Below are 27,877 nucleotides of genomic sequence, written 5' to 3'. Positions count from 1 at the left end.
TACTGTTTTAAAACAAAGAATTGCTATACCATACAGTCTACGAAACCGGTAATTTTCAATTTCTTCATTAAAGATTCCTTCACTCTTTTTTAGAAAACACGAGAAAGTTTTATTTCCCAACTCTCCCACTACCCATTTCAGAGCTCTTTTATTCGGTCATTATTCCCATTCTGCAGACGGGGAGGCGCACATACGTTTTTCTGCATAGTACAGAGGGACAAGAAAGAAGGAACTTTCAACTTTTCAGTTCCATTTTCAGAAACGATCACATTGAACTCCCGAGAAGCGGCAGCTGAGCGAGAGCAGCAGCATTTCTCCCCGGGTTGGGTGTGGGTCAGGAGCCAGGCGCGCTTCCGCGGGAATAGAGGGGGAGTCAGGTGGCAGCAGCGCCCGAGCCCGAGTGGCGCGGCGGGGGCGCGCCTCCCTCCGGCCGGCGCGGGGACGCTGCCCCCGCGCACGCGAGTCCGGCAACCCCGGGCTCCCGCGCCGCGCGGCGATCCGCGGGTGCGGCAGGGTCGCCCCGACGCTCTCGTCTCTTCCCTCGCGCGCTCGCTCCCTCCCCATGCCCCCACCACCCCCCCCAGTCTCTGGCAGGTCCCTCCCCCAAGCCTGCTCCCGCGGCCGCCGCTGCCGCCGCCGCCGCTACCGGAGGCGCAGGAGCCTCGCGATAGTGTTTGCACAGGCGGCGCGTGACGCCGCCGCCGCCTGTAACTGATGCAGAGGTTACCCCGCCGCCTCAGCCGCCACCCACCGCCCGCCGCCGCCGCCTCCCGGGCGACGCCGGGGGCCGACGCACTGCAGAGGTGCCGGCAGGTTCCGCCCGCGGAAGTCTCCTCGGCCGGCGCAGCCCGCGCTCCGCCCGCGCTCCGACCCCGGCCCCAGGGCACCCCCTCGACGCCTCCGCCGCCGCGCTCCTTCCCTCCGCCTCTTCTCCGGCGCGCCCGCCCGCTCCCTCGCTTCTCCCCCTTTCCCTCCTCCCTGTCCCCTCTCCTTCCCTCACCTCTTTCCTCCCCACCGCCCCTCTTCTCGGTTTCCTCCCCCATCCCCTTTACTCTCCCCTCCCAGCCCTCGCTCTTTAGCTCGCCCTTAGCGCGGCCCCCGCCATGACGGAGGCGGGTGCCGGTGCCGTTGCCGCCGCTGCCGTCGCAGGGGGGGAGTCGGGTTCCCAGAAAGTAGCTTGATGAGTGTCCAAAGTAGCAGTGGAAGTTTGGAGGGGCCGCCATCTTGGTCCCAGCTCTCCACGTCTCCAACCCCGGGCTCGGCGGCGGCGGCCAGGTCCCTGCTGAATCACACGCCGCCATCCGGGAGGCCCAGGGAAGGTAAGCACTGCCGCGCCCGCGCCCGCTCGCGGGCCTCCCCTCCCGTGCCGCGGACCCCCGCGCCCCCCCGGGGCTCCTCCGCCAGACCCCGGGGTGGGGGATGGTGGCGAGGTGGACGCGAGGCCGCCTGGCTCCCCGGCCCTGGGGAGGTATTGCCCTGGCTGTGGGTGGTGGTTCGCGGGTGGCGGTAGAGACGGACGAGGGGGTGCGCGCTGGTGGGGACGGGGCGAGGCGCACAGACTCGCCTGGGGTTCCTGGGAGCCAGTTCTGCGAGGGTGGGAAGCCTCCCCCCGGACGCGAGCCCCTTTCTGCTCCATTTGCCAGCACACTCAGTACTCTTAACCTCCTGGCCTCCGGTCTCTGGTGGGTTTTCCCTCCCGCTGGAGCCTTCGTCCTCGAGCCCCCTCCCCTTCCCCCGCGCACTCCTCCCATAGAGGCGGTCCCCGCTCTGCGAGCTTTGCTGCCCCAGACCTGGAGGATGCCCCTCGCTTGCAGGGTCTCTCATTTGGGGAGAGACACTGAAATTACCTAGGCAGACTTTGATCCCCTGTGTGGCCCCCTAGAGCAATTTAAACGACAGACTGACTCGTGGGCAGGCTTTTAAAACCGCCCCTCCAGATGGTTGCAACTTTCTCTCCTCCGCCGTTGCCTCCTGCGTGTTTGTGCGTTATATTCTCTGCTGCAAGTAGGCTACTGTTCTTCTCTGACAGGGTCGTGGGTTTTGTGGGAAATATCTGCGTAAAGGTTATTGCAAACATGCACCAGATCGGTTACAATTGTTTTCTAAGTTTTCTGGCTTCTTGCAAGCAAGTGTGCTGCCACCAGATGTAGCAGTTAGACAGCTTGTAAAGCACCGGCGTGCTTTTGACTAAAATTTCAACTTGCTGTATTTAACTTTAAGTATACGACATAAAATGAAATTTGGGAGAAAACACATTTATGGGTGATGAATAAATGTGCATGGAATGTCTTTTAACGCTCTTTTGTCTGGAAAACGCTTAGCGATGTTCATCCGCAATTGATAAACGGGTTGTTCACTCCCAGTTGTCGCACACGAGGAGATTGTAGGCATATTTTCAAACGTCTGGAAGTTCAGCAGTCTAGTGAATGTTTTAAAGAAATCAAGAGCTTCGATTTATGTAGGAATCGGTGGGAGTACTTTATTTTGAAAATGTCTGTCGATATTTACTATTCAGAGCCTTGACAATTGTTAATCAAGTGTTTTGTGTCCTGAATCTAGTGGTTCAGGCATTGCATTCTTTGTCATTTTGTTCCTGTGAGCATGTGTGAAAGTGACAATAGGCTTAAAAGATTGGCATGAATATGCTCTAGAAAATTCACGGAAAGCTTTGATTTATGGGATCCATTAAACAGGCGGAATACATTGACTGACGTTTCTCCCTTTCATCTTATCCCAACGCTGAGCTTTCATTATTAGAATATAAAAGTATTAAATGACTAAAAATTTAATATATCTGATGATTCTTTTGCACTTGAAAATTTCCAAATGAACGGTTTAAAATGTATTTCATAGAGAAGTTGGTGCTTTTAGCATGCTTTTACTTTTGTTTGTAGTTTCATTAAGATATTTTGTGTTAGTGTTGTGAATTTAAAAAGACCATTTTATCGTTTCTTAATTTAAGACTATATCATCATTCATTCGTTCATTCATTCGTTTCTCGAATATTTATTGAGCCATTACTGTGAGCCAGTCCGTGAACTACATACTGAGGACATAGTATTGAATTGTTTATCTGTTGACATCTGTTATCAGTATTGGGAATTTGGGAGACAAAATATCTAGATTGTGAGTTTCTGAGGTTACTTCAACTTAAAAACATTCTGCACTTTTCCTGATGTTTGAAAATTTGGAGGGGTTGGAATCGTTTAGCTTGAGCTTCCAGATAACCATAAATTTTTTCTGGCAGTTTAGATTGCAGTGGGTTTTTATGTAACCTGAAGTAGTGAGTTTCTGTTAATTCGTGATATCATAGGACAGGCTTTTGTGAAAGTTACACTTCATGCCAAGTACCTGTATAGCTACAGAGGGATATTTCTTTTTGACCAACCAGCATGCAAGTTAAAACTATTAATCCTCTCTAGGGTTATATTCATTTTGAAGTTTGGCGATGTGTTCTCAGATTTCACTAACGCTAACAGGAATATGAAGCCCTGAGTATCAAAATGGAGATGTTTTCTATTAAGCGAAATCTCAGTTTTTATTTTAACAAGTGTTTAGCACTTTTTTCAGGTATACATGTTACTACATTATATAAATTGATGAAGTTTTAGAAAGCTTTTTGACGGCTAGTTACTGCTAGTAAGAACCATTGATATTAATGGAACTTGAATGTATTCTATGTGTCAAGAAGAGAACTAACTTTGTTTCTTGAAAAGTGGAGCCAGTTTAACATAGAGTAATAGAAGAATTGAAACTTCAAAGAGATGAACATGTATATGAACTTAAATATTCTATGTGATGAACTCCTTTTAGGCAAATTTAACTTTGAAAATGGGTTAAAGATATGCCATAAGCATCTGTAAAAGTTACTTATTTTGAAGTTTTGACGTTGGAAACCAAAAATCTAAGATTATAATCCGATTATTTTTGATGCTGTATGTTGTGGTTTTCTTTCTCTCTTTTTACCTTATTACCATTATATTCATATAGTTTTATTACAAACACAATACAGCTCTTTAAGATTTGGGAGTCTATTAGAATTTAGGAAATTATATGATAAATATAGTGTAGATTTCTTTTCCCTGGGTCTCAAAGCTTTTTACCTTACCAATCTTGTGGTTCTGTTTGAGGTGTTCAGTAATGTAGCTCTAGATTTTCTGTTGAATCTTTTAAACCTATAATCTCCATCCCATTTTGTCTTCTATAATCCTGTGATTAAGGGAGTGAGGAGTTAAAAAAGTTTTCAAGTAAAGCCCAGTTTTGCTTTGTTGAAGCCTAGGAACCTAGTGTCATAATGGCTAGATAAGTAGTTGGGTTTTTTGCATATCAGTACATGGGTACTTTTGAGTGGGTTATTGCTGAGAATCGAATGATTGGTTATACAGAACACTTGCATTTTCTTTCCTGCTCCTGCCAATTATAAATAATTTGATTTTTTTTTTTTTTTTTTTTTTGGTAAATAGTGAAAACTTGGCCAGAAGGTTGGTATGGGTTGGGAGTGGTGGCTCAAGCCTGTAATCCCAGCACTTTGGGCGGCCTAGGCGGGTGGATTGCTTGAGTTCAGGAGTTCAAGACCAGCCTGGACAACACGGTGAAACCCTGTCTCTACAAAAAATAGAAAAATTAGCTGGGCGTGGTTCGGGAGGCTGAGTTGGGAGGATTGCTTGAGCCTGGGAGGTGAAGGCTGTGGTGAGCCTAGATAGCGTCATTGCATTCCAGCCTGGGTGACAGAGTGAGGCATTCTCTCAAAAAAAGATGGCATGATAGTATGATTAAACTGTCAACTTGCTCTGTTTCCATATTTAAAGACTGCATTCCTTAGAAGAATTAAAGTATTTGACTTCAGATGATTTAGTAATGAGATGTTAAAAATGAAGGTGTACCAGATGGCCCTGTAGACCTTTAATTTTTTGAAATCGCTAGCTGGAGGAAGACAGGGTTATATGTTTAAGGATTCTAGCTCATGAATAGATATGTGACAGATGTCTCCTTTACAATGGTACATTTACACATTAGAGGAGAGAGAAAAGAGAGAAACCAGAATGGAGGTTTGAAAATCTTATGCGAAATAGACTATGCTTTCGCCTTTTGACCTCAGAGCCTCTTTACTCGCTGAACAATTATTGAGGACCCCAGGGAGATTTAGGTTTATGTGGCTATGTCTACTAATATTTTCTATTTTAGAAATTAAATGACAATTTCAAATATATTTAATTTAAAAGTAAAGTGTGTTGTAAATAGAATTTTTATGAAGAATAAATATGTACTAAAACCAAAGAAACTAGACCAGTGGTGGTGTTTTATATTTTTGCAAATCACCTTGATTTCTGGCTTACTAGGAGAAGACAGCTAGATTTTGTGTCTGCCTTCTGTTGTGATGTTTTGGTTGAGATATGTGAAGAGAATCCAGCTTCATGTAGATACATGATTGGAAAAGGAAGGAGTGAGTATTCTTTGGTATTACATCAAAATTCAACAAGTGGCAGTTTTTTGGGTTTTTTTTTTAAAGTTACTTACAATGTGAAAGTGCACTGTATTCCAGAAATGTCTCTAGGATCTACAGGAAGTCTAGGAACATATATTTACAGAAGAGACTAACGGGTGGGAGACATGATAGCTGTCTCCAGATATTTAAGAAACCTGGATTTCAGTAAATAGGCTGTAAAAACCTGTTAATTTTAATAAGTAGGAGGGAGAATAGATCCATTCTCCTGCTTTAGAAGGCAGACCAACTGGTGAAAATTAGGAAGACGTAGATTGAAGTCAGTCTAATTTTTTTACAAGAATGTAAGAACTATATGACTAGACTTCAAACAGTGGAACAGTGGAGCTACAATGGAACTCGCAACAACTAACAACAATGGAAAGTAGTAGTTAGTTTTGAGAGTTTAAAGTGTACTACAGGGACATGTTTTTTGGGGAGGTAGAGATAAATTCTGTAGATTCTTATGATGAGTGCTATTGGATTAGTGACTTAAGGCTTCGTCCAATTTAAAAATGTAAACATTCTGTGTTTCTTTAAAAATCCCTAAATATAGTTAAGCTATACTTATAGATTCATTAACGTTTTTGAATGTTCTTTCAAGTCCGTAGTATGAAACTATTGTTGACTTTATTACTATTTTGCATTTTTATTGTGCTTTTCCTCTGAGGATTTTCCTGTATTTTCTGGTGTCAGCAAGATCAGTCTTCATGAAATCTTGCTAAATTCCCTGTGAAATATAATAAGCTTCAGACATTTTAGAGAACCAAATGCTGTTTATGATACAATTTAGTAGAGTTGTAATATATTTCAGCACAGAATTTTAGAATACTATGGGGGCTGATTTTCAATTTTGTAAGAGAAACTATGAGCATAGTTTATATAGTCTTTTATTTGTAATTGTTACATGATTTCAGAAGTAATATGCTTAAGCTATTCTAATATTTTTAAACCTAGAGAGTCTGGAAAGAGGAAAGAAGAAAAGTGTTTAAATTGATCTCTTTTGAATTTAAAAATGCATATTAAATATAACTAGAACATAAATGGAAGAATTTAAATTCCCATCTTATTCCTAGAATTATACCTATAATATTTATCATTACTTACAACAATTCATATTTTAATTTTGCATGGCACGTAATCTCTTCTGTGAGTTGGATTTTTAGATGGTGAGAATTTAAGCATAAATTCTGACAACTTTCTTGAGGTCAATTTAATATTAATAAGTGTAGTAAGTAATAATACCCAGCTTGAGACCTCATGTACTTGTTGCATTTGGATTTAAAGCTCATTTTCTCTAGAAGAGCTGTAGAAATCAGTCATTTAGTTTCATAAACTCCTTCATGCTTATTAATGATTTTCAAGAATCTTAGAATAAATTACAGGAATATTGTTATGAAGTAGGAGAAGCAGTATGGTATAGGGGAGAAAGTGATTGTAGTTGGAATCTGAGGGTTGTCTTTACTTTGCTATTAACTAGCTGTGTGACCTTGGGCAAGTTGCTTATCTCTGCTTCAGTTCCATAAACCAAGAATTACAGAGCTGAAACAGATCTTGGAAGCAATCTAGTACAAACCTCTCATTTTACAGATGAGGAAACAGATAATTTGCACAGGCTTTCGCTGTAAGACAGTTGGGCCCAAAATTCAGTTTTCTGACTTTCAGGTTGTTTTTTTTTTTTTTCCATGATACTTCACAGCCTCTTTTTATCTGTAAAATGAGAGCATTGGATTAGAGGCTCTCAAAGATCTCTTCCAGCTCAAAAATATTGTCATTCCTGTGACATTAGTCCTAATATAATTTAGCAGGGGAAAGTTTGTAGCTTTTATTTATTGCTGAAGGAAATGTTTCTTGAAGAGGCGGTATAACCTTTGCAAGGCTATATTTTGTTTTTTTAAGAGAATATCATCAGGCCAGGTGCTGTGTCTCAGGCCTGTAATCCCAGCTTTGGTAGACCAAGGCAGGAGGATTGCTTGAGCCCAGGGGTTTGAGACCAGCCTGACCCCGTCTCAAAAAAAAAAAAAAATTAGCTGGGTATGGTGGCATATGATCATGCCACTGCACTCCAGCCTGGGCAACACAGTGACCCCCCATCTCAAAAAAAAAAAAAAAGAAAAAAGAAAATATCTTCATTATTACCAAAGGGTGTTTATGTTTATGAGCATGGTAAGTAGTGTAATAGGTAGTCTTGTTTTTTTGAAAACACTTATTAATATGTTAACGATATAAATTGCATAAACAAACAATGTGATACCTGGAAGTGAAATAAGTAGGTGATTGTTCCTCAGAAAATATTTCTGGAGTTTATTTCATCTGAGACCCCTGTGCTTGCCCCTAGTTAAGTGCCTGTGTTGTTTAGTGTCTCATAGGATTGTCTGTTTCCATAGCATCTGCATCATGCTACTTTTATTATAGTTTTATTTATATTGTCTACTAGACAGAAAGGTCTTGAATTCAGAGACTATTTTGTTAATTTCCATATTTTCAGTGCACAGTGGGACATCCTCTACAGAGTTGGCACTCAACTACAAGTTTTGTCGAAGGACTGTTTCACATACGTCATCTCTCTGTATTGTTGTATGCACATATTTCAGACCCAGGAAGATGCTTATTTTAGTAATTCTAAATAAAAGTGAATTATATTTTAGAGGGTGATATGGATAACAGTAACAGTAATAGCTAAAGTTTATTGTGTTCGCACGTTAATTCTTGTATTTCATAGCTCTAAGATGTATACAGTTGTTATTCCCATTTTCAGATGAAAAAACTGAAGCACTGAGAAGTAAAGTGACTTACCATTGTGACCTAGAGTAGTACATAATGGGAGTTTGAACCAAGTTGGTGTATTTTAATCACTGGGATATATTGCCTAAAATACGAAAATGTGGCTTTTAGTATTTTAGTAGTTTTTCTAAGCAAATTTTAACTTACTGATCAGTCTTCCAGGCTTATTCAGTTTACCTCTAAACTTTTGTTAACTTTTTTTGCATGAGTTTTCATACACGTGTGAAGATAAGATTTTTTAAAAAATACAAAAACCCCAACCAAACAACCCAATTTAGAAAGCTGTACCAGCTGTGCAAATCTTACATTTCCTTTTTTTAAGATAAGTTTTGTCCATTCATGGAAAATGTTAGAGATACATCAATGAAAAATTTTATTTCCATGTTAGGTAATCTAATTTGTAATTCCATTTATCTTAATATTTTGGCCTCATAAGCCCACTGGAGCCATAACAAGTAAATATTAGAATTTGAACAAAAAATTTCCCACTGTCTATTAATTGTGGAGTCTATTTATTGTGAGCAGTCTATTTATTGTGGAGGCTTTATAACCTGATGGACAAGGCTTTAAATTAAATTATAATGTTTTAGCGGCAGATCTTTGACTGTCTTAATAGTATTCAATATGGGCAGGGGGAAGAGACTTGATGTGCAGTCTAGCTAATCTATAAAAAAGTATTTTACAGCATATTTAGTTTTAGTTCTTTTATTGCTAACAACAACAACAACAACAACAACAAAACCTTTGGTAGCATGTATTATGTAGCAAACCTAATTGAGAGGCAGGATTTGAGTGGACTGATAGGAATTCGTTAGTCACGGAGTGGAAAGATATGCAGAACAGAGCAGATCCAGGTGGTAGGTTGTCAAACTTGAATTAAATTTTCCCAATGTGGCTTCATCATTAGGTCTGAAATTTAATGAATTTCAAGAAGGCAATTTTACCTGTAGTTAAATAAAAGTGATTATATTCTACATAGATTCATTAGCCAAATATAAGTGTTTTTGGGGGATGACTTAAAATATTTTTTCTTTTTCATCTATATGGATTGTTAATAATTGGTTATACTCATAAATTTGTGCCTTTCCTTGAAAACTAATTAGCTGGTGGAAGTAAACTACTAGGTTTAAATTCTGCTGTTAATGTGATACCTTGTGTGACTTCATGATTCCCCACTGGACACTTAGGTAAGTGCTTCCTATCTGAGGATGAATGTAGTTCCTCTGGGGAAGGTCAGAGGGGTTTGTGTGAGGGTAATCATATTCATCCTGTCTCCTGAGACCAGAGACATGTTTTAGTTTTTTCCTTTTTTGATACTGTATATTTGCCTCATAAAAAATACAAGTTTTCCCTTTTCCTTGTGGATTTCTTTTAAACATCTGTGTAAGTATATAGTTTAGCTCGACTTTGTATACTACTCTGATACTTATTTCATTTACTTAAAGATACACATATTTATTAATGCTGGACACTCTCCAGGCATTTGTAAATAGTAACTCATTTGCTTCTCCTAACAATCATATGAAGTCCTGTTAGTATCCCTACTTTACAGATGAGGAAATCGAGGCATAGAGAAGTTAAGTAATGTACCCAAGGGCCAGGCACAGTGGCTCGTGCCAGTAATCCCATCATTTAAGGAGACTGAGGTGGGCAGATGGCTTGAGCGCAGGAGTTCGAGACCAGCCTGGACAACATGGTGAAACCCTGTCTCTACAAAATATACAGAAATTAGCCGGGTGTTGTGGTGCACGCCGGTAGTCGCAGCTAGTTGGGAAGCTGAGGTGGATCGCCTGAGCCCAGGAGGTTGAGGTTGCAGTGAGCCATGATTATGCCACTACACTCCAGCCAGGGCAGCAGAGGGAGACCTTGCCTTAAAAAAAAAAAAACAAAAAACCAAAAAACAATAATGTACCCAGGCACAGACAGAGAATATTTAGCAGAGCCAGGATTCAGACTGGGCTGAGTGCATGCTCTTAACAGTTACACTGTTCTGTCAGTGTTATTTCCTTGAATGGATGCACTCTAATTGGTTAACTGTTCTTCTTTAGGTAGGATGTTAGTCATGAATCTTTTGGTTACACGTGATAACAACACAACTTTGTTAAGTTAAAAAATGAGTGTATTGGTTCACATAGTGGGAATTGTATGTGGAAGATGATGGAATGGCTTTGGAAACAGCCAGATCCAAGGTTGCAAGTAATGTCACTGGGTTTCTTTGTCTCCTTTTTGGGTTTTTCTAGCCTCTTGCTTCTGGAGCCCCAGACATATACCTTTAACTTAGCAACCACACTTGAAAGACAGCTTCTCTTTCCTGATGTCCGCATGTGTCAGTTCTGGGTTGTTGGTAATCAATTCTGATTGTCAGTTCCTTAACCAATCATTGGAACCTGGGAGATGAGCTACAGCAAGGGCAGCCACTTTGGTAGCTGTGGTTAGGGTCAGTTGGGGAACCCACAGAAAGCCATGATTGACAGTCTCCTTGAGATGACGTGAATTGGATGAGGTGTAGTTTTCCTGAGGAAGGGATGATGGTGAGAGAAAAACAACTATAGTGAATCATTTAGGTTATGTCTTTTTAATTTTAATTTTATGACTATCATAGATAATGATATAGTAACTCAGTAAAAGCCTCTTTTTTTAAATACTAGATTTTCAGTGATGGGATTACCAGAGCAGAGTATAAAACAATTTTAGGGCTTTTGATAAATGTTGCCAGATTATTTTTTTGAAGGATACATGTGCTTAGCTCATATACCAACAGCATGCATGAGATGAGCGTGTACTTTTGAACCAGGTAGGGTTCAGCTCATCTTAGAAATACTGTATTGGGCTTAAATATTAACACATGCCTTGCACTTAATCAAAGGGTTGCAAACTTGACACTGAGTAAATATCTAATGCAGTTTATCAAATGTTTCATATTTTCTCTGGATATTTTTAATTGTCATTATTAAAAAATTTTTATTATGCAGTTTTCTTTCTTTCTTTCTTTCTTTCTTTTTCTTTGTCTTTTTTTTTGAGACAAGGTCATACTCTGCCACCCAGGCTGGAGCGCAGTGACATGATCACGGCTCACTGCAACCTCCAACTCCTGTCCTCAAGCACACCCCTTCATCTCAGCCTCCCAAGTAGCTGGGACTACAGGTGCATGCCACCACATCCTGCTGATTTTTTTAACTTTTTGTGGAGAGATGGTCTCCCTCTGTTGCCAGGTCTGGTCTTGAACCCCTGGGCTCAACCAGTCCTCCTGCCTCTGCCTTTCTAAGGGTTGGGATTACAGGCATTAGCCATTTTGCCCAGTCTGTTGTATACTTTTAAACAACAAAACCAAAAGGCTAATAAATGGTACCACTTTGCAAGCTCCTGCCCCTCCTTTATTTTTCCTCCCAGTGTCTCCTACTTCTCTGACCTAGTTGGCAGCATTATACTTTTTGGATGTTGGTAGCATGTGTAAAATACATTATTGCATAACAAGTTAATATAACATAATAGTTTTAAGGGTTTTGCCACTTAATTATACTAAGTTACTTAACCTCTCAATGCCTTATCTGTAGATTTTATTTTTGATAGGGTGGGATAGTAATAGTAACTATGTCACAAGGTTGTGAAATTAAATGAGAAATGCATGGCACTTTAACAACTCACTGTGGATTTTTTCATTTCTTTTCTTCTTCTCCTGCTGCTGCTTCTCCCTGCCCGCCCCCCGCCCCCGCCCCCCTTTTTTTTAGAGACAGGATCTTTCTCTGTTGTCCAGGCTGGAGAGAAATATAATTTATTTACTCCCAGTAAGGCAAATCTTAGAAATGTAAAAAAAAAAAAAAAAAAAAGCAATTCAAAGGATGGAAAATGACTATGTGCATAATATTTACCACAGTATTATATAGTGAGAAGAAATGAGACCAACAACTGCGATTAAGTTTTGGTATGTATATCAACTAAATGTTTTATATACATTTTATATATATATATATATATTTGTTGTTGTTGTTGTTGTTGTTAAAGACAGAGTCTCGCCCTGTTACCCAGGCTGAAGTATAGTGGCACGATCTTGGCTCACTGCAACCTCTGCCTCCAGGGTTCAAACAATTCTCACACGTCAGCCTCCTGAGTACCTGGGACTACTACACACCACCACACCTGGCTAATTTTTGTATTTTTGGTAGAGACAGGGTTTCACCATGTTGGCCAGACTGGTCTTGAATGCCTGACCTGAGGTAATCTACCCTTCTTGTCCTCCCAAAGTGCTGGGATTCCAGGCGTGAGCCACTGCGCCCAGCCTTGTATACATTCACTTAAAAGATAATTAGGAAAACTGTGCAATATGGGAACATGTACAAATGACCAAACATAGTCTAAAAGTTACTTTTCAATGACTCCATAATATTAGCTTGTTTTTTGTCTCGCCTTTCTCTCAAAAGAAAAAATTCACCACCAAGAGCAACAATGACAAACAACATGCCCAAAGTCACACAGATGAGAAGTGATTGAAAAAAGGTTGCCAACCCAAGTCCACAGTCCTAATCCCTATACCACACTGCCTGTATTCCCACTGGTAAACACATATTATTAGGCACCTAGTGCACATAAAGTACTCTCTCTCCTTGGTACTAGTAAGAACACACAAAAAACACAGTGTAGGCCCCTTTTAAAATTTGCAATATAATGCTTTAAAGTATACAACTGTTGCTGGGCACAGTGGCTCATGCCTGTAATCTCAGCACTTTGGGAGGCTGAGGTGGGTGGATCACGAGGTCAGGAGATCGAGACCATCCAGACTAACACGGTGAAACCGCGTCTCAAGTAAAACTACAAAAAATTAGCCGGATGTGGTGGCACGCACCTGAAATCCCAGCTACTCAGGAAACTGAGGCAGGAGAATCGCTTGAACCTGGGCAGTGAATGTTGCAGTGAGCCAAGATAGTGCCACTGCACTCCCATCTGGGTGACAGAATGAGACTCCATCTCAAAAAAAAAAAAAAGAAATGACTGCATACCAATATAATGTATAAACACTGCTAATCCAAATCCAGTGCTTGACACTTAAATGGTGTAACCGTGTCTTATACATGTGATCAATTCTAAAGCCACAGAAAATTACAGGCACTAAGATGATGAAAGCAGCAATTTAGGACATCATTCGAAATCTCCATCTGTGAGCTACAATTCTTCAACGGGCTGGAGAAATAAACCATCAAAGTCAAGCATGCTATGGCTATAAGGAACATTTATTCAGATAGTACTTGTTCCCTATTCTTTGCCACATAAACAGAGAGGAAAACATTTAAATTCTAAAGTATCATTATATCCACACGTAATAGTAATAGTTAAAACATAAGCCAGGTGCAGTGGAGCATGCCTGTAGTCCCAACTACTTGGGAGGCTGAGGCAGGAGGATCATTTGAGCCCAGAAGTTCAAGGCCATACTGTGCTGTGATCACAACTGTAAATTACTTTTTGATTTTTACATTTCAAAGATTTGGCTTACTGGGCAAAGGGGGTGAGTATTTTTATGTCATTTAATCTATATTGTCACTGTTGTTTTCTCAGTGGGATAACTAGGATTTTAGTCTATTGTTCTCTGAGATGAATCAGTTGTCAGAGTTGTAGAATTTTATAGAAACCTTATTGGCATAGTTTGTTCATTCAGCAAGTATTTTTGGACCTGAAGTCCAGTAATAAGGAAACAAAGACAGATATGATGAAGTTAGTCCTTGCCTACTAGGAGCTTAGTCACAGTCTAGTGAGGAAGGATATTTCTAACATTTAATTTATACTTTTGAAGAACACCTTGTGGGTTAGATAAAACAACCCAAGTTGCCACTTTTCAGCTTCTGAGATAAGCTATATCAAAGTGTTATATTCATTGGCCATTTGGTTGCTAGAAATTAACTTAAGCAAAACAGATTTATAGTAGTAGAAGGTTATAGAGCTGGATATCCCTTAGACCCCAGTTAGGCCTTAAGGAGACTGAAGTAGGAACTGGAAATTCAGGAATCACAGTAGCATTGTTCTCTTGTGGATCATTGAGCAACTGTTTCCAGTGCTGTGAAATAAAGTTTTCTAAAAAGGAGAAGTGGGAAGGAAGGAAATTGTATTTCTGCCACAGAGGTTATGAACAAAGTACTCCCTAGAGAAGGGAGTTACACAGTTTTCCTCCAGTTTAACTGCTGTTAAGTGGTATCTTGTTTCAGTTGGTATGTCTTGATTGGTAGTGAGATTGAACTTAATATTTTTATCAAAAGCCCAAAGCCAATTTTTCTTGACGTCTATATCTTAGACATGAGAATAGATGGTAGTGATGTTAATTCTTGTTACATTTGATGAAACTATTTCCACCATCATATTTTTTCTTTTATACATTTGAATATTTTCCGTTGTATAAACTTTTATGCTTTTATTGAATTCAATGCCAGTTTTTCTTTATATTTTATTTATTTATTTTCTTGTCAGATGGGTCATATGCTGATGTCATAACAAGGTTTGAGAGAGGTACCTCTCGTGTGTGAGCACCCAGTCATCACACTTACGAACTACAAAAGGATCCCATTCTTACAGAGTCTCACTCTGTTGTCCCGGCTGGAGTATAGTGGTGCAATCATAGCTCACTGCAGCCTTGAACTCCTGGGCTCAAGTGATTCTCCCACCTCCGCCTCCTAAATAGCTAGGACTGCAGGCACACTTCGCCATGCCTGGCTCTTTATGATACTTTAATGAGTATAAGTCTTTAAAAGTTACTGCTTTCTGAAGTTCAAGTACTCTAATTTTAGTGTGATTCAACTGATTTTATTTCTAAATTTTATATGGTATTTTATCTTTCATATTGAAGCATAACACATACAGAAAAGGCACACAGAGTAGTGCTCAGTAAGTTATTGTAAACTCTGACCTATGTAATGACCATTGAGACAAGAAATAGAATATTGCCGGCACTTCAGAAACTCTCCTTCCCCATCAGTCACTACCTTCTCCGTGCTCCCCAAAGTAACCATTATTCTGATTTAGTTATTCCTGTTTTTGAGTTTTATATAAATGGATCCACACAGTATATATTTTGTATCTACTTTTGCCCCACGTATTATTTGTAAGATTCATCCACATTATTTTCTGAAACTGCAATTTTCATTGCACTATAATATTACTTTGTGTGAATGTACTACATTTTATACTTTGTTGATTGACATTTGGATTGTTTCTACTTGACAAAATATTAATAATGGTAGTATGAACACGTTTATATCTGTCTCTTCATACATTATATTTGTTTTTTGTTTTTTTGTTTTGTTTTGTTTTTTTTTGAGACAGAGTCTCACACTGTTGCCCAGGCTGGAGTGCTGTGGCACAATCTCGGCTGACTGCAACTTCCGCCTCCTGGGTTCAAATGATTCTCCTGCCTCAGCCTTCCCAGTAGCTGGGACTACATGCGTGCATCTCCACGCCTGGCTAAGTTTTGTATTTTTGGTAGAGACGGGGTTTCACCATGTTGGCCAGGCTGGTCTCGAACTCAAGGCCTCAAGTGATCTGCCCATCTTGGCCTCCCAAAGTGCTGGGATTATAGGTGTGAGCCACCATGCCTGACTGTAAGATGGTGTCTCTGTGGTTTTAATTTTTGTTTCCTTGATGACTAAGGATGTTTACCACTTTTTCATGAAGTTTGTTGGCCTTTTGGTTATCCTTTGTGAAGTGCTTGTTCAAATCTTTTGTTCATTTGTCTTTTGTGTTTGTCTTTTGAAAACCATATTTGAAGGCATTCTTTTTGTATTTTGGATGAGAAGTCTTATTTTTTATTAAAACTTTTCCCCCCTATTCTGTGGCCTGCTTTTGTCTTTTCTTTATGGTATTTAAGAAGACTTTTCTTATCTCAAGTGCATAAAAATGTTTTCCTATATTTTCTGTTTTTAAATCAGGCATTATAGCTGTAAATTTCCCTGTAAGTACTGATTTAGTTCATTCCATAAGTTTTGATATGTTGCATTTTTGTTTTTATTCATCTCAAGTATTTTCTAATTTTTCTTTTTATTTCATTTGACCCATTAGTTATTTAGGAATATGTTAATTTCTACATATTTGTGAATTTCCTGATTTTTTTTCTGTTAATGAGTTCTAATTTAATTCTGTTGTGGTCAGAGAACATACTTTGTATCCTTTCTTTCCTTTTCAGTTTTTTGATGCTTGTTTTATGGTCTAGCATAGATCATCTATCCTGGAGAATGTTCCATGTGTGCTTTTTTAGAAAAATGTGTATTGTGTTGTTGGGCAGAATGTTCTCTAGATGTCTTTTCCATCTAGTTGATTATAGTGTTTGTTTTCTGTTTCCTTATTGATCTTCTGCCTAGTTGTTCTATTCATTATTGAAAGTGGATTATTCTTCCAACTATTATTCTTGACTTGTCTATTTTTCCCTTTAATTCTGTCAGTTTTGTTTCATGTAATTTGGGGCTCTGTCATGAAGTGCAAATGATTATAATTGTTCTGTCTTCCTAATAAATTGACCCATAATTGTTTTAAAATGTTTCTCTTTACCTCTCAAAACATTAAACAGTTTTTAAAAGTTTGATATTAGTATATTCATGCCAGCTCTTTTGTATGGTATGTTTTTTTCCATCCATTTACATCTTACCCTGTCATGTTTGCATTTTTGAATCTAAAATATGTCTTAAGTAGACAGCATTTAATTGAATCTTATTCTTTTAAAACCCCATCTGGTAATCTCTGCCTCTTGAGTGTGTTATTTAATCCATTCACATTTAGTGTTACTGGTAGGATTAAATTTGTCTGCCACTTCTCTGTTTTGTTTTCTATATGTCTCATTTATCTTTTGTCCTCTTTCCCTCCTCTACTGCTGTTTTTTGTATTACATGAGTATTTCCCAGTGTAACATTTTAATTTCTTTAATCATTTTAAAACTGTATTTGAATTACTAGTGATTACAGTAGGGCTTACATTTATATATCGTAGCTTATCAGGGTCGACTTCATAGTTACTTTAATTGCAGCAATATATAGAAACTTTAGTCCTGTATAGCTCTATTCCATCACCCTTTGTTTGGGGGGTGCGGGGGGCAGATAGAGTTCCGCTTTTCTGCCCAGTCGTGTGGAGTGCAGTCATGTGATCCTGGCTCACTGCAACCTCTGTCTCCTGGGTTCAAACAATTCTCATGCCTCAGTCTCTTGAGTAACTGGGATTACAGGCACGTGCCACCACACCCAGCTAATTTTTTGTATTTTACTAGAGATGGGGTTTCACTGTATTGACTGGGCTGACCTTGAATTCCTGACCTCAAGTGATCCTTCCACCTTGGCCTCCCAGATATATCTTTTGATGAAACTGAGATAAGGAAAAGACATACATTTTATAGTTTGTTGTACTAACCTTACTTGTCTGTTCATTTACCATTTGATGTCATTTCCTTACTTTCAGTAAAGTTGGTCACTACTGACCCCTTTGTCCATTCATGCATTTATTTATTTATTTATTTATTTAGAGATGGAGTCTTGCTTTGTTGCCCAGGCTAGAGTGGTGGCATGATCTTGGCTCACGGCAACCTGGGTTCAAGTGATTCTTGTGCCTCAGCCTGCCTCCCTGGTAGCTGGGATTACAGATGTGAGCCACCATGCTCAGCCCTGATTTCTAATTTGACTCCACTCCAGTAAGATTTAAATCCCAGGACTTCAGTTCTTGGAAATATGAGACTTGCTTTATGGTTCAACATACAGTCTTTTTGGGTAAACCTTCCTTGTGTACAACAACAAAATATTTATAGGCTATAGTTGTTAGATGTGGTATAATATGTCCTATCAAGTTTGTTTCTGTTTCAGATTGTTACTGCTTTTGCATTTGTTTGCTCCTATTCAGACAAAGGTTTGTTAAAATATCCCCAAATGATTATAACATTTGTCTGTTTGTGTGTTTGATTTGTCAGTTTTTGTTTTATGTATTTTGGTTAGGTTAATAAGTGCCGACAAGTCAAGGCTTTTTAAAAGCTACCTGGTGAATCAAACTTCTTATTGTGTCCCTCTTTATCTCAGTATTGCATTTTACCTTGTAGTATTCGTATCTAGTGTTAAGACAGATACACTTTCATTTGGTATTTGCATGATACAGCTTTTCCCATTCTTTCAGCTTTCGAGTTTTAGTTATATCTTGTAAGTTGCATGTATTAGTTAAAAAAAACTAGTTTGACCATGTTTGTTCTTTAATTGGAACATTTAGTACATTTACATTTAATATGCTTGCTGATATATATAGGTTTAAATTGATACTCCTAATAAATGATTTCTATTTATCCTGTTTGAACTTTCTCTTATTATTTTCTGCTGCTTTTGGGATTATTATTATTTTTTGTTCCAAATACCCCCCACTCCCTAACTTGGCTTAATAGTTAGACCATCTTTTTTTAAATTTGTTTTTAATGTTTATCCTAGAGATTACAATATGCTTCCTTTCTGTGTTAAAGTGTGATATAAGTTAGCACTTTTTTCTCTTTCTGGTCAGTGCAGCAACGTTAGAAAACATTAATTGTACATTTCCCTCTCCAGAATTATATGCTATTGCCAGATAGTTCTCTGATATTTTAACTCCCCACAAGATATTATCATTAGTGTTTTATTCAGTAATTATACATTTAAATTTGTTTATATACTCAGTTTTTTTCCTTCAATCTTCAGTGCATTTCCAGGCTTCTAGCTGGGTTGATTTTCTCTCTCTGAAAATACTCCCTCTTTTTTTTCTCTCTCTCTGTTTGGGCCTATCTGTTGAGGAATTCTTTTTTGCTTATCTGATAATCCCTTTTTTTTTCATTTTTTATTCTTGAAGGGATTTTTTGTGGGGAGGGAGCTGGGTATAGAAGTCTTGGTTGGCAGTTATTTTCATTTGTCATGTTGCAGCTATGCACAGTGCCCTTGAGACCTGGTTTCCACAGTTTCTGTTGAGAAATCAACTCTCAGTCTTATTGTTGCTCCTTTGACTGTACTCTAGTTTGTAGATCTCTGGTCACTTTTTGTTTTTGTTGCAGTGGGGGTGTTTATTTTTAGTTTTCAGCAGTTTTACTGTGATATGTCTAGGTGTCTTTTACTTGTTCAGCTTGGTGTTTGTAGGACTTCTTATATCTGTGACTTAGGACTGCACTGCCCAGTGCCAGCCACTAGCTGCATGTAACTATTGATACCAATTAACATTTAAAAAGTTATAAATTCAATTCCTCACGTTTTAAGTTCTCAGTAGCCAGATGTTTCTGTTAGTTACTGTATTGGCAGATGGAGAAGGTTTCCATCGTTCTATCAATAGAATAGAAAGTTCTGTTGCATCATTCTATCAGTAGAATAGAAAGTTGTGTTGTACAGGACTGACGAGTGTGTTCATCAGTTTTGGAAAATTCTCAGACCGTGTCACTTCAGATAGTGCTCCTGTCTTGTCATCTTTTTTCCTCCTGGTACTCCAGTTATACATGTATTAGACATTCTTAAATTTGCCCTATGTTTCTTACATCCTTTTTTGTATGTTTTATCTTTTTATTCTTGTGTGCATTTTTAAAGATATATTTTTCTGACCAATCTTCCAGTTCATTATTTCTCTTAGGCTGTGTCTAATATGCCATCAGACTCATACACTGAGTTCTTTAGTTTAGTTTATTTTACTTTTTAGTTCTAGAATTTCAGTTTTATTCTCTTTAGTTGCAGGTTTTCTGCTAAAGTTTCAGTCTTGCTACTCAGCATACTTATTTGACAGTCTGTGTCTGATAACTTAATTATCTAGATCCCTTTGGGTCTTGTTCCATGTTTCATTTGCATTTCATTTGTGTTATTTTCTTGGATTTCTGATTGTTTTTTATTGTGTATGAGACATTTGATGTGAAAAACTATAGAAGTAATTTGAGGCTTAGAATAATGGTAGTCTTCCATGACATAAAATTTACATCTAATTTTGACAGAAATATAGGGGCCCTATAAATCTGCTTTTCTTAATTCACTTTTAAGGATTGAGATTATTTGAAGCTGGGCTTTAATTGTATTCCTTTTGCTCTGAGGTTGAGATTCCAACCCAGAGTTTGAGGGAGGCTCAGGGTCTCATTTTTGTCTGGCTAGCCCAGTGAGGCTGTCAGATGTTTTCCTTAGCTTCCCAGCCTCACAGTCACTGCTTAAATCAGCAGATGCCTGTAGGGGAGAAGAAACGGTATACCAGACTCACCTCTGGGAACTTCGTGAATTTGGGCCCCATTTCTTTACTGCCTGATCTCTAGAAGCAGACTTTTCTTTTTTTAAACTTAGTTCAACTTTTCAAGTTTCTTCAGCCAGAGATTGGTTTGATGACCTGATCACCATTACTGGAAGTAGAAAGTCCTTGTTTGCTCTTATTTTTAATACTTTACTTGGTTTTGAAATTTTGGGTGAATTTGAATCTTTTTCTCCTCTTAACCATGCTCTTCTTCTCTCAGCCTCTTTATTGTCCTTTTGTTTAATTTATCAATTGGTTGTATCAGGGGTCTGCAACACCAGGGCTGCAGACCCATACTGGTCGCTGGCCTGTGAGGAACCAGCCACGCAGCGGGAGGTGAGCAGCAGGCCAGTGAGCATTCCCACCTGAGCTCCACTTCCTGTCAGATCATCCACCACGTTAGATTCTCAGAGGAGCACGGACCCTGTTGTGAACTGCACATGCAAGGGATCTAGGTTGCTCGCTCCTTATGAGAATCGAACTAATGCCTGATGATTTGAGGTGTAACAGTTTCATCTGAAACCATCTCCACTGCACCCCACCCCACCCCACCCCACCCCTGGTCCATGGAAAAATTGTCTTCCACAAAACTGGCCACTGGTGCCAAAAAAGGTTGGGGGCCACTGGGTTATATACAGAGTTTGAATAGGACCAACTTGTGGAGCAGTTAGCCATCTGGAGTTGTAGGTTTAATTGGAAGCAGAACTATCTTTGCCTTTGATGCCTTGAAGACAGCTGGTTTTTGTGTTGTTGTTGTTGTTGTTTGTTTGTTTTTGAGACAGAGTCTCACTCTGTTGCCCAGGCTGGAGTGCAGTGGTGGGATCTCGGTTCACTGCAACCTCTGCCTCCTGGATTCAGGCTATTCTCCTGCCTCAGCCTCCCAAGTTAGCTGGGACTACAGGCGCGTGCTACCACGCCTAGCTAATTTTTGAATTTTTAGTAAAGACAGGGTTTCGCCTTGTTGTCCAACCTGGTCTCAAACTCGTGACCTCGAGTGATCCGCCCGCCACTGCCTCCCAAAGTGCTGGGATTACAGGCGTAAGCCACCATGCCCAGACAGATTACTGTTATTTTAAAAGTCTTTTTTTGGCAACTGGCTAGTACCAATGTAAGTTACATTTGGATTCAGATAAAATCTTCAAAGCATTACAATATATTTTTAAAAGACAGCTCTTCATGAAATCACATTGTGTGTGTGTGTGTGTGTGTGTGTGTGTGTGTGTATCCTATTTAATGCTGGGTATTTTCTCAGCTCTGTACTCAATTCTTTGTCCTATAAGTAAAAATGTGATACACATCTTTAGTCACTTTGCTTCTTTTAAATTATTACCCTTTGAGCAGTAATTTAATATAAAAAAATGTTTTAGCTTTCAAAACAGACTTTTAGAGTTGCTTACAGTATAACATACCCTTTATCCCTTTAGAAAATTTCATCTTACAGTATTGTAGTTACTGTTTCAATTTGTTGATTGAGTTATTTAGTCAAAAAATATGAATGTCTTTAGGGATGTTACTGTATTGTACGAGTTGTAACTTTAGAGTGCCACTAGCAACACATACATATGAACCAGTTTAATGGAAACATTACTGCTCTCATGGTAGTTTTAGGAAGTGTGTGGCTTGTTAAGTAGGGATGGTATTACATGTTATTTTACTTACTACATATATTTGATTATCAAGAGATTAAGCAGTTTTCCACATCTTTATTACTGTTTCTATTTGTGACTTGTTTTAAAAATTAAAACAGTCTTAAATCTCATCTTGGACTTGTTACTCCTGCTCATTACTGCCAAGGCTTACTATAGTATTTACTAACTACAAGGAGTGTGATTGTTTTTATGTTAAGATTACTTAAGTTTCTTTGGACTAATTTTCTTCTCTACCTTGAGAAAAAAATGATTGGAATTTTTCAGAGGGGTTACGTTATTTCATACTGTCCTCCAAATGCTGGCATCTGAAATTTGAAGGTCTTCAGTGAAGATCAATTTATAGTAGTTATCTACTCTCTATTTGCTATTATGAAGCCAAAATAAATATATTAATTATGTCGTTTTAAGTATATTAGTATTTAACAAATTCTGTTTTTCCTTAAATTTTATGTTAATAAGTTAACTGGCTGAAACAAACATACATGGCCAGTTAGAACACTGTCTAAAACTTCTTGATATAAGCAAGCATTTTAGTTGTCTTTGAAAGCTCACACAATAAATTACAACCTCTATGTCTACCCCCTTGAGCTTGCTTTTAAGAAAGTGATAAAAGTGATGCGAACTTTTTATTTATTTTTTATTTATTTATTTTTTTACATTTATTTATTATTATTATACTTTAAGTTGTAGGGTACATGTGCATAACGTGCAGGTTTGTTACATATGTATACTTGTGCCTTGTTGGTGTGCTGCACCCATCAACTCGTCATTTACATCAGGTATAACTCCCAATGCAATCCCTCCCCCCTCCCCCCTCCCCCCTCCCCCCTCCCCAATATAGGCCCCGGTGTGTGATGTTCCCCTTCCTGAGTCCAAGTGATCTCATTGTTCAGTTCCCACCTATGAGTGAGAACATGCGGTGTTTGGTTTTCTGTTCTTGTGATAGTTTGCTAAGAATGATGGTTTCCAGCTGCATCCATGTCCCTACAAAGGACACAAACTCATCCTTTTTTATGGCCGCATAGTATTCCATGGTGTATATGTGCCACATTTTCTTAATCCAATCTGTCACTGATGGACATTTGGGTTGATTCCAAGTCTTTGCTATTGTGAATAGTGCCGCAATAAACATATGTGTGCATGTGTCTTTATAGCAGCATAATTTATAATCCTTTGGGTATATACCCAGTAATGGGATGGCTGGGTCATATGGTACATCTAGTTCTAGATCCTTGAGGAATCGCCATACTGTTTTGCAAACTTTTTATTATCATTAGTTCTCAATAATTTCATTGTATTGACTTTTATAGAATGCCTTTTCTAAATTTGTATGAAGTAAAAATAACTTTCAGTCCAGTTATTTGAGAAGACAAAGCTGTATAACTGAATAGTGGTATAAATCCTATGTTTATTAAGAGTGCCCAAAGAGCTTAATAACTAATGAAAGTTTATCTTTTTTTTTTTTTTGAGACAGAGTCTCACTCTGTCACTCAGGCTGTAGTGCAGTGGCGTGATCTCGGCTCACTGCAACCTTCACCTCCTGGGTTCAAGCAATTCTCCTGCCTCAGCCTCCCGAGTAGCTGGGACTACAGGCGCACGCTGCCACACCCACCTTATTTTTTGTATTTTAGTAGAAACGGGGTTTCATTGTGTTGCCCAGGTTGGTCACAAACTCCTGAGCTCAGGCAGTCCACCCGCCTTAGCCTCCCAAAGTGTTGGGATTACAGGCTTGAGCCACTGCGCCTGGCTGAAAGTTTATCTTAAAACTGAGGCTTACTTCAGATACTGAAGATATTACACATAAGACATGTGTGCATGTGCCTGGGTGTCTGTGTAGATGGCTTGGGGGTAGAAATAAAATCGAAAGCCACAGAAAACACTATGGCTTTTTATTTTTAAAAAAATCACTTCATTGAATCAACATTTTAATTTGTTGATATTCTTTTTTGAATTTACTTCATTTTATTTCTGCTCTGCATCTAATTCCTTATTTTGGGATAATATATAGAGCATGAGTCAGCAAACTTTTTTTTTTTTTTTTTTTGAGACAGGGTCTCACTCTGTCACCCAGCCTGGAGTACAGTGGCATGATCTCAGCTCATTGCAGCCTTGACCTCCAAGGCTTAAGCAATCCTGTCACCTCGCCTGGCTAATTTTTGTATTTTTTGTAGAGATGAGTTTCACCATGTTAGACTGTTTTTGAATGCCTGAGCTCAAGAAATCCACTGGTCTTGGCTTCCCAAAGTGCTGGGATTACAAGTGTGAGCCACCACACCTATCCTAAACTGTTTTTAAAAGAATTGTCACAACTATGACAACTCCTTGTGTTTGTGTGGTAAAGTGCAGCCATAGACAATATGCTAACAAGTGGAATGGCTGTGTTCATTAAAACCTTACTATGGACACTGATATTTGAATTTCATATTGATTTTACTAATCGCAAAGTAGTCTTCTTTTGATTTTTTTACCTTCTAATGTTTAACATGGTAGTCACTGCTGCCCATCCCTGTATAAAGTAACTTCCCTTGAGGAAGTTCAACCCTTCTAGTTACCCAACTATCCAGGTAGTTTTTGAAGGTTTTGAATTAAAGAGCAGATGTTTCTCTGACTTTTCATAGATCAAGAAAAGTCAGGGATGAAAATTGTTAGCTCTGTACATATGCAAACATCTTAGCCATTTTTTGTTTTCAAAATTGTAATTGTGGTTAAAAAACACGAGACATAAAATTTACCATCTTAGCCTTTTCTTTTCCTTTCCTGTCCTGTCCTGTCCTTTTTTGAGACAGGGTCTCCCTCTGTCACCCAGGCTGGAGTGCAGTGGTGCAGCCTCCGCCTCCCAGGTTCACTTGCCTCAGCCTCTGGAGAAGTTTGGATTATAAGCATGTGCCACCATGCCTGCCTCCATTTTAGCCATTTCTAAGTCAGTAGTGTTACGTGTATTCCTATTGTTGTACAACTAATCTCCAGAATGTTTTCATTTTGTCAAACTGTAACTTTACACCCATTAAACAACTTTCTAATTCCCCTCTGCCCCTAGGCCCCAGCAACCACTATTCTACTTTCTGTTTCTGTAAGTTTCACTACTCTAGATACCTCACACAACTGGAATCTTGTATTTGTCATTTTGTGTCTGACTTATTTCCCTCAACATAATGTCTTCAAGGTTCATCCTTATTGTATGATGTTTCAGTGTTTCCTTCCTTTTTAAGACTGAGTAATATTCCATAGTGTGTGTGTACCACATTTTGTTTATCCATTCATCTTTTGATTGGACATGGATTGCTTCCCACTTCTTGCATATTGTGAGTAGTGCTGCTATGAACATGGGTGTGCAGCTATTTCTTTGAGATCATGCTATTTTCTATCTAATTGTACCATTTTACATTCCTACTGAGAGTACACAAGGGCTCCCATTTTTCCATAATCCTTGACAAGACTTTTTTTCAATGTTTTTGATGGTAGCCATTCTAGTAGGTATGAGGTGATATCTCATTGTATTTTTTTAATTTACATTTTCCTAATAATTAGTGGTGTTGAGCATCTTTTTCTTGTTTTCTTGTTGCCCACGCTGGAGTGCAGTGGCACAACCTTAGCTCACTGCAGCCTCCGCCTCCCGGGTTCAAGTGATTCTCCTGCCTCAGCCTCTGGAGTAGCTGGGATAACAGGTGCCCACCACCACACCTGGCTAGTTTTTTACATTTTTAGTAGAGATAGGGTTTCACCACGTTGGCCATGCTGGTCTCGAACTCCTGACCTCAGGCGATCCACCCTCCTCGGCTTCCCAAAGTGCTGGGATTACAGGCATGACCCACCGTGCCCGGCCATCTTTTTCTTTTTTAAGAGACAGGATCTTGTTACATTGTCCAGGCTGGCCCCAAACTCCTGAGCTCAAATGATCCTCCCACCTCAGCCTCCAGACACTATGCCTAGCTCAATTAATATTTTTAATTGACAAATCATAATTGTATACATTTATGGGGTACAGTGTCATGTTTTGATATATATGTATACATACACACACACACACGCGCATGCGATGTGGAATGATTAAACCAAGCTAATGAACATATCTGTCACCTCCTTTAATTTTTCCAGCAAGACATTTGAAATGTATTCTCTTAGCTATTTTGAAATATGTGTAATACGTCATTAACTATAGTCACCCTGCTGTGCAATGGATCTCAAAAATTTATTTTTTCTTTCTTTTTTTTTTTTTTTTTTTTTTTTTGAGACGGAGTCTCGCTCTGTCCCCAGGCTGGAGTGCAGTGGCCGCATCTCAGCTCACTGCAAGCGCCGCCTCCCGGGTCTACGCCATTCTCCTGCCTCAGCCTCCCGAGTAGCTGGGACTACAGGCGCCCGCCACCTCACCCAGCTAGTTTTTTGTATTTTTTAGTAGAGACGGGGTTTCACCGTATTAGCCAGGCTGGTCTCGATCTCCTGACCTTGTGATCCGCCCGTCTCGGCCTCCCAAAGTGCTGGGATTACAGGCTTGAGCCACTGCGCCCGGCCTATTTTTTCTTTCTAACTCAAACTTTGTATCCTTTGACCAACTTTTCCTCATTTCTCCCAGCCCCTGGTAACTGCTATTCTACTTTCTGCTTTTGTGAGTTCAAATTTTTTAGTTTCTACATGTATGTGAGATCATGTGTTATTTGTCTTTCTGTGCCTGGCTTATTTTACTTTGTCCTCTGAGTTCATCCATGTTGTTTCAAATGACAGGATTTCCTTCTTTTTTAAGGCTGAATAGGCCTGGCTCAGTGGCACATGCCTGTCCTGTAATCCTACCACTTTGGGAGGCTCAGGTGGAAGGATTGCTAGAGCTCCACCTCAAGCACCCCTTGAGGTGTGAGCTGTGATGGCACTACTGCTCTCCAACCTGGATGACAGAGCAAGACCCTGTCTCAAAAAAAGAAAAAGCCAAATATTACATTGTATATATACCACATTTTTTTTCCTATTCATCTGTTGATGGACATTTAGGTTGATTCTGTATCTTGGCTATTGTGAATAGTGATGCAGTGAACATGGGAGTGCAGATATCTCCTTGACATATTGATTTCAGTTTCTTTGGATATATAGAAATGGGATTGCTGGATGTGAGCATCTTTTCATTTCTTGGCCATTTATATTTCATCTCTGGAGAAATGTCTGTTCGCATTCTTTGCCCAATTGTTAGTCAAATTGTTAGCCAACTATATTTTAATAATACTTTCTTTTCTCTCTCGCAGTGTGTCACAAGTATGAATAAATAAGAAATTAGCATAGTTTAATCCTTACTTACAAAGGTAATATATTGCAAGAATGAGGGGAACAGTAAGGGGAATTTCTGAATTGCTAAATGCCAGTCTAGTAGAGAAGCTGACCATTCCATAATTGTTTTTAAAGTACATGAACAGCAATCTGAGAGGATGAAATATATATATAATGTGACTAAAAAAGATATGGGATTGATTTTTATGTGTCATATAGAATTAATCACACCTTGCCTATATATTATAATCAAATTGTTAAGCAGATAAGTTTAGAGAACTGTTAACGGTGCATGGCATTTAGGTTTACATGGTGAGTAAGAAAAAAACTTGAAATGATTTTGGCTGGGCACATAACAATGAATTTTATGAATAAAAAAATCAGCCAGGTATGGTGGCGCATCTCTGTAGTCCCCAGCTACTTGGGAGAAGGTGGGAGGATTGCTTGAGCTGGAGATTGAGGCTGCAGTAAGCTGCGATCATGCCACTGCACTCCAGCCTGG

The 27,877-nt window shown here is 39.2% G+C and overlaps 1 protein-coding gene and 1 pseudogene across 3 annotated transcripts in view; one reads left to right on the top strand and one right to left on the bottom strand.

Moving 5' to 3' along the window:
* Window positions 1-605: 605 nt before the first annotated feature.
* Window positions 606-27,877, top strand: part of LOC105483250 (tousled like kinase 1) — a 168,083-nt gene continuing 140,811 nt past the window's right edge. Inside the window, exon 1 of one of the 3 annotated variants that reach the window (XM_071072923.1) lies at window positions 606-1,319. In XM_071072923.1, coding sequence (XP_070929024.1) covers window positions 1,181-1,319 — 139 coding nt within the window. In that variant the 5' untranslated portion in view covers window positions 606-1,180. Of the gene's footprint in view, window positions 1,320-1,905; window positions 2,005-27,877 lie in introns of those variants that run through there. The other 2 variants (XM_011744021.3, XM_071072924.1) reach the window with 2 other exon arrangements.
* LOC112426985 (small nucleolar RNA U13) lies at window positions 14,711-14,808 on the bottom strand (annotated as a pseudogene).

Source organism: Macaca nemestrina, chromosome 11 (genome assembly GCF_043159975.1).
Source record: "Macaca nemestrina isolate mMacNem1 chromosome 11, mMacNem.hap1, whole genome shotgun sequence".
In the NCBI taxonomy this organism is placed as follows: Eukaryota; Metazoa; Chordata; class Mammalia; order Primates; family Cercopithecidae; genus Macaca; species Macaca nemestrina.
Note: the sequence above shows the minus strand (reverse complement) of the source record. Positions and strands in the feature narration are given on the sequence as shown.